Genomic DNA, 11,707 nt, shown 5'->3' with positions numbered 1-11,707 from the left:
ACTTTTGAGGTGGCTTTTCTTGATGATTTTTTTTTTTTTCCTGAAGACTAATAAAACATTTTCTCTGGTGGGGGAGAGGAGAGGGTCAGTGGTTTTTCCTTTAATGTATATTTTATTGCAGTGACAGATATGCTCCAAGCTTGCATGAACTCGGGCATTTTAATATTCCAACACTCTGTGATCCAGCAAATCTCCAGTGGTTTATTCTCACCAAAGCTCAGCAGGCAAGAGATAACATGAAAAGAAAGGAAGAGTAAGTACTGCCAGTCCTCTGTAAAGTCAGATCATTCAGTCTAACTGAAAACTTCAGATATTTGGAACTCAGAAATATGGGACCTGGAAACAGTATGAAGCTTAGGAAATTGACTAATTATTAGATATTCCATATTTATTTCTTCCCTACCTAAATTATGTTACCACCATGGACCTCAGTTTGAGGAGTACAGCTTCTTAATATAAAAGTCAATTCAGGAACAGAATGAAAAATAAGAATATCAGCAAGGAATTTTCCAGATGGAAAAGACTGACAACAAGGAAAAATATTGGTTATTTCTTGATTAACAGGAATCTTTATTTTAAAATTTTCAAACTGTTGATATAAAAAGAAGTTTATCTGTATCTTAATTAAGTTGAGAAGAAAACTTAAAGTAAAAAAATCATCTTAGGCCCGGCGCGGTGGCTCATGCCTGTAATCCCAGCACTTGGGGAGGCCGAGGCAGGCAGATCGCTTGTGAGGTCAGGAGTTTGAGACCAGCCTGGCCAACATGGTGAAACCCCATCTTTACTAAAAATACAAAAGTTATCCAGGTGTTGTGGCGGTCACCTCTAGTCCCAGCTACTCAGGAGACTGAGGCAGGATAATGGGTTGAACTCAGGAGACGGAGGTTGCAGTGAGCCAAGATCATGCCACTGCACTCCAGCCTGGAGGAAAGAGCGAGAAAAAGAAAAAAAAAACTTTTTAACTATTGATATAAAGAAAACTTTATCTGCATTTTAATTAACTTGAGAAGAAACCTTAAAGCAAAAAATCATTTTAGGCCGGGCACAGTGGCTCAAGCCTGTAATCCCAGCACTTTAGGAGGCCAAGGCAAGGAGATCACTTGAGCCCAGGAGTTCAAGACCAGGCTAGGCAACATGGTGAAACCCTGGGCAATATGGTGGGGAAAAAAAAAATTAGCCAGGCATGGTGGCACATGCCTGTATCCCAGCTATTCAGGAGGCTGAGATGGGAGGATTGATTGAGCCTGGGTGGTCAAGGCTGCAGTGAGCTGTGATCACACCTCTGTACTCCAACCTGGGTGACATAATGAAATCCTTTCTCAAAAAAATATATGTGTCATTTTAGTTCCTAAGCAGTGTTGTTTTTATGTTGTTTGTATCTTTGAAGGAGTCCTATTATAGCCAACAGTTTCCTGTTTTGTAGGTGGTAAGATATTGCTTGATAATGTTTTATGTATCACCTGTGAAGAAATGAGGTCATTTACTTAGCCAGCATTTACTGTGACTGTTATGTGCCCAAAGCTGAGATCAATGCCATTGATAGAAAGACTCAGACGTGATCTCCGCCTCCTGGAATTGTTTCTAGTAGGAGATGTGAGTGCTGTAAATTTGCCAGTGGTAGCTGGAGCACAGTCAAGTGGGAAGAGCCAAAGCTGACACCCTGGTAGCATAGGGGACAAGGGAAGGCAACAGCAGGGAACAGGATGGAAGCTGGAGAGAATGCCATTCCACATGTCCATGGAGGGAAGTTTCAAGGAGAAGAGAGGAGGACAGGGTGATGGGACCTGGTTGTTTAGCAGGGTGCCAGTGGAAGCAGTTTTCCTGCCTTACTGTTGTTGATTTGAGGCTCAGTTTCCACAAAGTGCTTATTTAAAAAGCCAGGAATCTTAACTATAGAAAGAGGCTAGGTATGGTGGCTCACACCTGTAATCTCAGCACTTTGGGAGGCCGAGGTGGGCAGATCACTTGAGGTCAGGAGTTTGAGACCACCCTGGCCAACCTGGTGAAACCTCGTCTCTACTAAAAATACAAAAATTAGACGGTCGTGGTGGCGCACACCTGTAATCCCAGCTACTCAGGAGGCTGAGGCAGGAGAATCATTTGAACCTGGGAGGCAGAGGTTGCAGTGAGCCGAGATCACACCATTGCACTCCAGCCTGGGCGACAGAGCGAGACTCCGTCTCAGAAAAATAAATAAATAGAAGGGATGGCAACTAACCATGGAAACCATTCTTTTAGCAAGAGACGGTGAGATCATTTTATGTATAAAATAAATGAAGGAGCAGCATCTCTTTTGTTTTCCTTATGGAACTGATGACAACTCGGTAGGCCAGATCCTATCACACCCTACCTCTTGATTGGTTAAGTATTTGTTCATGTTATTTCTTTTCTAAATTTGACATCTGCTTTAACCCTCAAGAGCAATTCTAGCCAACTGTTCATCGTTAGGACTGATGATTTTGTTTGCTATAACCTATCAGCTGCTTTTTCTCTATGGCCATTTTATAGCTTTGGAGTAATGCTATTAGATTGTGAGAAAGGAAAGTAAAAGTAAAAAATTCAAATAGGTCAATTTGTGAATGTTCCGGCCGGTTGCGGTGGCTCACACTTGTAATCCCAGCACTTTGGGAGGCCGAGGCGGGCGAATCACGAGGTCAGGAGATCGAGACCACGGTGAAACCCCGTCTCTACTAAAAATACAAAAAAAATTAGCCGGGCATGGTGGCAGGCTCCTGTAGTCCCAGCTACTCAGAGAGGCTGAGGCAAGAGAATGGCGTGATCCCAGGAGACGGAGCTTGCAGTGAGCCGAGATCACGCCACTGCACTCCAGCCTGGGCGACAGAGCGAGACTCCGTCTCAAAAAAAAAAAAAAAAAAAAAATTTGTGAATGTTCCATCCTACCAGTTGCTCAGGCGAATAAAAACCCATGAGTCATCTTGATTCCTCTCCCCTGTCTCACTCCCTACCCTAGTCCACCTTCAGAGCAGATGTGGAAAGAAACTCACCTCTTCTCCTTTCCTTTCCTGCTGCACCTGGTCTGAGCCTCCATCATTTTGTGATGGCCTCTTGTCTGGTCTTCAGGCTTCCACACTCAGCACCTCCCCGACCCGCAGTGGACTCTCATCAGAGCAGCAGTGAGAACCTAGTCAGAGCTGTCACTCCTCTGCCCAATGCCCACAGACACTCTGCCCACTCCCTTGCTTCTCTCAGCTCAGCTCCTAGGACTCTCCTCTCACTTGTTCTGCTCCAGCCTTTTTTATACTCCTCGAGCACTCTTGACATGTATCCGCTCCTGGGCCTGTGTGCTTTCCCACAGCCTGAGGCACTCCTTCCTCAGAAATCTCAGCTTCCTCAGGCCTTGCTCACATTCCACCTTCTCTGGCCACACAACTCACAGCATGGAGCCCCCACCCTCTGCTGCACTCTCCTCTCCACCTCAGCTGGCCTGCCTTTCTCCATCCACCTCAGCAAATTTGCTCTTTCCTTATTAATGTATTTATTCTCTCTCTCTCCTTCCCAACAGAAGGTAAGCCCGCTGAGGGCAGACTTCAGTCTATTTTGTTCCCTCCGGTGCCAAATGGGATGGGTGCCTGGCATGCAGGGGGCCTTCAGGAAATACCCATTGACCTTTCACCTGCTTCCTTAGCCTTTTTCTGGCTCTGGGCCCCAGAGTCCTCATCCCTATACTTAGCCCCCAAGAAGAGGAAGCACTTGCTACTGGTCCCAACCTCCCTTCCGGCTCAGTCATCATCCTCATGCCCCTGACTCTGGGCCCAGGAGCCTCTCCTCGCCTTTGCTTCTTTCCCTCCTTTGCTCTGCTGTCCCTGCCCTAGTAAGACACCTTCATTATATTCGCAGAGCAGTGATGAAGACTAACTTCTTTCCTTCAATGAAGCATGTTCCTAGAGAGTGGTTTTCAGATACTTTTTCACTTATAAGGTGGATTCTTAAGTGGAAACATAGTTTATTTTTATTAGGTTGGTGCAAAAGTAATTGCGGTTTTTGCCAATTTTTTTTTTTATGGCAAAAAACTGCAATTACTTTTGTACCAAACTAATAAAAAAGATTAAAGCTCTCAGCTGTTCTAGTTCAAAAGAAAATGAGCCAGAGGCCACCCATGCTCACAGGGTCCTCAGAGTAGCAGCTCTGCAGGACCCTCAGCTTGCTGAACAGTTAAAAAAAGGGAAAAAACCCACACTGTTCTAAGCTAGTATGTACAACCCACATGACCATCCCAAAACTGTGTGGCTTGTAGCTCCTCTCTCTTGGCATTGCCTGGCTGGCATGTAGACAGTGCTTGCTGCCTGTGGAACCCCCAGTCCTTTGGAGGCTGGTGATAACCTAGTTCACAGTTCCTCTGTAGGGTGGTAATAACCCAGAGTAACCTGCACCTGAGAATCAACCAGCTCTCCCTAGCAGGGGCATTCCTCACTTTAAGTTTTTATAGTAACCCACTCAGATGTTTCCTTTTACTCTATATCATATATTTTAAATTTTAAAATCACTTAGATAAGTTGGAAACAATCAAAATGTACAGTAATAGAAGAATGTTTAAGTAGTTCTGATACTTGCATGTAGTAGAAACAATCACTAAAGGCTGGGCATGGTGGCTTACACTTATAATCCCAGCACTTTGGGAGGCTAAGGCAGGAGGATCACTTGAGCCCTGGAGTTCAAGACCAGTCTGGGCTACATGGTGAGACCTCGTCTCTACAAAAAATTTAAAAATTAGCTGGGTATGGTGGTTTGCACCTGTAGTCTCAGCTACTTGGGAATCTGAGGCAGGAGGTTTGCCTAAGCCTGGGTGGTCAAGGCTGCAGTGAACCATGGTCACAACACTGATACTCCAGCCTGGGCAACAGCGAGACCCTATCTCAAGACCAGGCACGGTGGCTCACACCTGTAATCCCAGCATTTTGGGAGGCTGAGGTGGGTGGATCACCTAAAGTCAGGAGTTCAAGACCAGCCTGGCCAACATGGCAAAACCCTGCCTCTACTAAAAATAGAAAAATTAGCCAGGCGTGGTGGTGCATGCATGCAATCCCAGCTACTTGGGAGGCTGAGGCAGGAGAATCACTGGAACCTGGGAGGCAGAGGTTACAGTGAGCCAAGATCGCACCACTGCACTCCAGCCTGGGTGACAGAGCAAGACTCCATCTCAAAAAAAAAAAAAAATTAATCTCCTGCTGACTGCAGAGGCACCCAAGGATGAGGAAAGGCTGGTACACGTTATTTTCCTGTTGAGGGGACAACCCTGGGGAAACTTAACAAGGGCTGCCTTCTCAATGCTTCTCTAAGATTGTACCTCAGAAGAACTGATGGGTTTTCCTGATATAAAGCTTGTGACCCATGGGTCTGGGAAACCTGGGGATGAGACTGTAGGCTTCTCCTAAAAGGAATGAGAATGAGAGTCTTGCCCAGGTTTTAAAGATATATTGTTGGAGAACTATGCAGCAACATAGTCACACTACAAGGCTTTTCACTTCCAAGCATAGTTGTTAATGTCTTTTCTTGACAAGTGAAAAATCCCTTTACAGAAAAAGTTACTCATCCCCTGCTATTGATAGAAGTTTAAGGGTTCTTTCTGTCTAATCCTGGAGAGATTAGAAGCAGGCCCAGCTGTGAAACATTTTCAGAACCATCAGCCCTGACTGCTGTCTGTCTGCTTGAATCTCTAAGCAGCACTGTGTAGGAGAGTAATCTTACAGAAAAAGCAAACAGCACTTGAAAAAGTGATCAGTATTATAGGCCAGGATAACTAACTGCTATGACCATTTCTGTTTTTTACTGTCTCATTTATGGAAATTTTATAGTACCTACTTTTCTATGCAGAGTTTAAGGGTGATTAAATATAAGATATTTGGACATTTTAAACCAATGAAGTATTTTAAATAGACTGGCTCAGGGACGCGACCATGTCAGTTTTGCTTTATTCACATTGTTAAATGGGCTTGCTGAGTAACTCACGTGTTGGTCTAGATGTAGCACATTGAATCCACTTATCAAAACACCGTATCCCTAAGCACTTGCCACCTGTGGGAGAAAGTATTTGAGACACTGAGTTCTTCCTAGAGTTGTATACTTTGTAGACCTGAACTGAAGCCCCTGATGGAATAAGAGAGTTGTAACCTCAGGCAGAGGGGAGGGAACAGACAGGGGGCTGGTGAGGTAGGAGAGTAAGAGTGAAGAGGACCTGTCCTCCTCAGGATCCTGGTTTTCTGTGAGCCTGCTTTTATCTGGGAAATCTTTAGACAGCATTACTGTCCAAGGGTTAAACTTTAGGTGGGTCCTAAAACTAGGGCTTTTATATTCTTCATTTTCTGCTTCCTTCAGTCATTAACAGCTGCTAGGTAAGGCAATATAAGAGCTTTTTAAATTTTATGTTATTTTTAGCCCTTTACTGCTAAAAACATTAACAAATACTTTTAGAGATCCATGTGACAGTAACTGAAAAGATGTAACACGCGATGGCTATTGGCATGTCTTCCAAACGCATAATTCGGCCTTTGTGGGTGGCGTTTTCAGTGTTGTGAGTGCACAGTTAGGGCCCCAATATGTAAGAATATATTTACATTGTGTGTTCTTTTATTTGGTTATAGCTTATGACAATATTTTTATTTTCTATATAATAGGTTAAAGGTTATTGAAAATGAATTGATACAGGCATCAACAAAGAAATTTTCTTTGGAGAAGTTATATAAAGAGCCCAGCATTTCTAGTATACAAATGGTGGATTGTTGTAAGAGACTTCTAGAACAATCACTGCCTTACCTACATGGGATGCACCTCTGCATTTCACATTTTTACTCTGTTATGCAAGATGGAGACCTTTGTATTCCTTGGAATTGGAAGAATGGAGAAGCCATTAAGTAACACAGAAATCTGTTTTATTTTTTTAAGAGATAAGAAAGGAACTTAAATTAAAAATATTTAAATCCACAATTTGATATAACAGTATTATTTACATATCATAAGAACAAAGTTTCTAACTGCTGCTTTAAAAGTAGACTTTTTAAAGAAAATTAATTTCTGCTAGGAAAGGTTTTATAGGCCAGGCGTGGTGGCTCATGCCTGAGGTCCCAACTACTTAGGGAGGCTAAGATAGGAGGATCACTTGAGCCCAGGAGGCCAAGGCTGCAGTGAGCCCAGATTGCACCATTGCCCTCTAGCCTGAGCAACAGAACAAGACCTTGTCTCAAAAAATAATAATAATAATTTAAAATAAATAACTAATAAAAAGATTTTATATCCCAGTCTTATGATGTTGGTTGGCAAGGCTAGATAAAAAGATGTTAGAATGAAAGAACATATTTTTAGTGACATGTAAATGAAGGATTCTACAATAGTCATATATTTTTATATGAATGAATGTTGGGTTGGGCTGGAAAGGTATGTGTTTGTAAATACAAAGGTCTCACATTCAGAGTATAGCTCTGAAATAATAGAACTCATGTCTACGATTCAACATGCATCTGTATAGTTATATCTCATGTAAATATACACACACATATTTTGCAGCCAGTAATTGACAGTTAATGTCCAAGACAGGTGATTGATAGGTAGCAAAAATTAGATAACCACCGATTTTGCCCAAGAGAAAGACTAGAAGGACTAAAAGCAGTTGAATGTATGGTACTGACATTGTCATAAGCAGTCTGATAACCAGTTTATTAAAACGTGTGCATTAACAGAAAATTTAATTTTAAACCCATAATTTCTCCTATCCATTAAAATATTATAATTGTTGGTAGTATGAAACCAACAGGAAATGTTTTTGAATCATTTAGTGAGGTGACACATTTGTTTCATGGGCAGACACTATTTGTTTCCCACAGAGCTCTAAGAAATAGAATCAAGTGTAAAATGGTTCAGACCATTCAGGATTTCTTGTCACTCTTCTCAACCCCGATCTTCCTGTTATTACTGATGTTTGAAACCCTCTCATTAGCCCCGGCCTGGTTAAAGCCCCTCAGAATCACCTCTCATTCATAGCAATACAATTCAACTCCAAGTGGTTGATGGTGTCCCCAGCACGGCCGAGAGACCTGATCTCTGGATTCAGTGCTTTTAGCTCTTCGAGTTTACTCTAAGATACCTTCGGGCAATATATATATATATATATATATATTTTTTTTTTTTTTTTTTGAGACAGAGTCTCGCTGTCACCGGGGCAATACTTTTAACCAATCCAAAAGCTCTTCAGGTCATTTCTGAAGAGGACAAAGTGAATCCTGGCTTGGAACACCATTTTTGGGCTCTTGCTGCTGAATGAATCAGAAAGGAATTTTTTCTGAAGAGCATTAGAAAGTAAAGGAGATGTTAAAATAAGTTCTTGAAGTATGTTTTATATTTATCTAAAACACTGATTATTTTAAAAGTTTACATTCAAATGTGTATTCAAAAGAAGTACTGATTTGTAATTATTATAGTTTGTGTGTATCATCCCTTTTAACTGTGCCTAACAACTATACTTAAATTTTGTTTTCTAGTGTAACAAATGTTTCCCATAAGATTTTCCAGAGCCAAATAATGGGACTGAAAAATTCCTTAAGTGTTATATAAGAAAACATATTAGAAAATCAGTTTTGGATTATACCATTTCTAAAATGTACTAATATAGTATCCTCGGTAATATGTTTTGAATTGGATTTTTTCTCAGAACTAATTGTTACATAATAAATAATACATCAACCAGATAACTGTTTTTTTCTTGTTACCCAACTGTTAGTAGTTTTAGAACTATTGCAGTTTAATAGGAAATGAGAAGAAATTGGTACTTGTATATGCCTGTTTGACTTCCTTTCCCACTCTAACATGAAAAAGAAAATTATGTCCCACCACTGAAAGCTGGCACAGGAGCAGGCCCCCCTCACTGTTTCTACGAAGTCTCAGGTGAGAAGTGGTCTCCAAAGGGACCTGAGCTCCAGCTCAGGGCTAGGCCTGTCCCAAGAGAGAAACAGGCCTGCACTCCTCTGCCCAGGCTGTCCTGGCAGGAAGGCATGTGTGTTTCCCTAGGACAGCTTCTTACCAGGCCCTACTTCTTCCTTTCTCTTAAAGGACTGCACCTCCAGGTGGCCTTCCTGAGCTAATGAGAGGGTGGTGGGCTTTCAGAAGTGGCCAGGTGGGACAAAAGGGACCAGGGCTGTCTCAAGGGCCAGCTCACCTTTGGCATCTCTAGGGAGTAAGTGTATAGCCCAGATAGAGGTCCCTGGAGTTAACCCCCTCCAGCTCAGGTCACTGTCCCAGCAACCTGATGCCCCTGTGTCCGCCATACTAACTTGACCTCTTTCGTGGAGTCTGCCGCCCCACCCCCAGCTGCCCTAGAGAATTCTGCCCAGGCTTCCCTGGAGCAAACGAAGCAGATCAAATCAGTCCCATGGAGACTGATGGGCCCCAAGGCTGCAGGCTCCTCTGTAGGGGACCATGGTCCTGGCAACCTCCCACCCACAGGCCAAGGTATAGGAGCCACAGAGGCATCCAGTGAGGCCTGGCAACTGGCTAACCATGAAGTGCCTACCCTGTTCCAAGACCACACTCCTACTTGTGCCACCTGGCCAAAGATCCCAACCACGAGCCCTCTGACATGGCAGGGTCACAACAGGTCCCATCCCATGGGTGAAAATTGACCCCGATATGGAGTCCCAGTGGCCACAGATGTTAAGTGGCCCTGGGTGCAAGACCCACCCTCACTTGTCCTCAGTCTCCCCACCTATAAAAGGAGGCACCAAGGCATGTTCTTAGAGGTTCTCGCCACCCTGAGAAAATCTGTCCCGGGAAGCCAGACTGCTCCCATGGGTGGTCCTTGGCCAGCTTAAGTACCCCTTATTCCATAGCAGTTGGGCAAGAACAAGAAGAAAGAAATGGAGCAGCCAGTGCCCCAGACAGATGAGACCTGCATCGGTGCTGTGGGACCCTTCTTCCCCCAAGTCTCAGCTACTACAACCTGGTTCTCCTGACTGCTCAAAAACCTTCCCTCAGGCCAGGTGCAGTGGCTCACACCTGTAATCCCAACTACTTGGGAGGCTGAGACAGGAGAATCACTTGAACCCAGGAGGCAGAGGTTGCAGTGAGCCAATATTGCACCATTGCACTCCAGCCTGGGTGACACAGCAAGACTCAGTCTCAAAAACAAAACAAAACAAAAAAAAACCCTTTCCCTCATGGGGAACTGTTATATGGAGTTTTTTTAGGGATTTTTTTCCCTAAGCTGACAGATATTACATATCAGGGGACTGAGGCCCAGACTAGGGAAGAGACTTGTCCAAGGCCCTTCTGCCTGCTGCAGGCAGGAGAGGTGAGATTAGAATCCAGGTGTCCCAGGGGCTGGACGGATCTGAGCAGGCAGAAGCACCCCCAGCTCTGGGCAAGCCCACCATGAGGTCAGCACCAGGTCTAGGGTCACCACCACGTGGGACCTCAGAGCAGCACTGCTCCATCTGGGAGGAGGGTAGGATCACAGCAGAGAAAGACACACAGGGACCCTAGATGTTCCCTGGGTGGCCAGGCATGTCAGTCCCGGCACGATGGTAGGAATGAATGAGCCAGCAGCTGAGAGGGCCTAACTTGCTTCTACAGAACTGCTGTGCAGATTGGGTCAGGGCGGCACCCTGCAGCTCTGCTCCCTACTGCTCCCATGGGAATCCTGGCAGGCCTCGCCCCTCACACCTCCCACCAGCTAAGCTGCTCAGGGAGCCTCATTCTCCCTCTGCTCCAGCCAGGGCACGGGGCGCCCTGGGACCACAAAGGTGCCTAGGAGTGTCATGCTCGGAGTGACGTTTGCACACCTCTGCCCCAAAGTGCCCACCACCAGCCTCAGCAACATAGTGAGACCCCTTCTCTATTAAAAATAAGAAAAATTAGCTAGGCATGGTGGCACATGCCTGTAATCCCAGCTACTAGGGAGGCTGAGGCAGGAGGATCACTTGAGCCCAGGAGGTCTAGGCTGCAGTGAGCTATGATTGCACCATTGCAGTCCAGCCTGGGCAACAGAGTGAGACCCTGTCTCAAAAAGTCCCCACCATGCCACTCATTCGGGAGAAAGTGGCTCAGCAGAATGTGCTGCCCAAACTGAAAGGGCCATCAGATTTTCACCCTCACAATCTTCAGGAGTGGGAGGCGGTCAGTTTTTCTTTTTCATTTTCTCATTTGTCACTACCACAGGCACTGGCCTAGACCTGTTGGCCGCCTACATGAGCCAGAGACTTCTAGGTCAGCAGGACAGCAGAGATGCCTCAGGAGGGGCTGTGTGATTGGGAGGCAGGGATAATCTGTGTAAGTGCCAGCCCTGGTGCCTCATGTTTATCCCTACCCAGAAGTGCAGGATTTTTTTTTATTTTGGTTTTTTTTTTTTTTTTTGAGACAAGGTCTCCCTCTGTCCCCCAGAATGGGGTGCAATGGCACGATCTCACCTCACTGCAACCTCTGCCTCCTGGGCTCAAGCAATCCTCCCACCTCAGCCTCCTGAGTAGCTCATACTACAGGTATATGCCACCACAACCAGCTAATTTTTGTATTTTTAGTAGGGTCAGGGTCACTATGTTGGCCAGGCTGGCCTCAAACTCCTGGGCTCCAGCAATCCACCCGCCTTCGCCTCCCAAAATGCTGGGATTAGAGGTGAGACCCCCATGTGCCCTGGCCACCCAGCTGGGCACATGAGGATGTCTCTGGCCTTATTTTTCCAGCATGTAGTAGGTTCTCAGCAAACATG

The 11,707-nt window shown here is 44.9% G+C and overlaps 1 protein-coding gene across 5 annotated transcripts in view; it reads left to right on the top strand.

Moving 5' to 3' along the window:
• Positions 1 to 8,696, top strand: part of TCAIM (T cell activation inhibitor, mitochondrial) — a 67,398-nt gene extending 58,702 nt beyond the window's left edge. For 4 of the 5 annotated variants that reach the window (XM_012511032.2, XM_030812006.1, XM_030812004.1 and 1 more), the window contains 2 exons: positions 122 to 253; positions 6,633 to 6,939. In XM_012511032.2, the coding sequence (XP_012366486.1) occupies positions 122 to 253; positions 6,633 to 6,873 (373 nt within the window). In that variant the 3' untranslated portion in view covers positions 6,874 to 6,939. Of the gene's footprint in view, positions 1 to 121; positions 254 to 6,632 lie in introns of all 5 variants that reach the window. The other variant, XM_012511027.2, reaches the window with a different exon arrangement.
• Positions 8,697 to 11,707: the final 3,011 nt, after the last annotated feature.

Source organism: Nomascus leucogenys, chromosome 4 (genome assembly GCF_006542625.1).
Source record: "Nomascus leucogenys isolate Asia chromosome 4, Asia_NLE_v1, whole genome shotgun sequence".
Classification (NCBI taxonomy): domain Eukaryota; kingdom Metazoa; phylum Chordata; class Mammalia; order Primates; family Hylobatidae; genus Nomascus; species Nomascus leucogenys.
The sequence above is the reverse complement of the archived record's forward strand: the minus strand, read 5'-3'. Positions and strand labels throughout refer to the sequence as shown.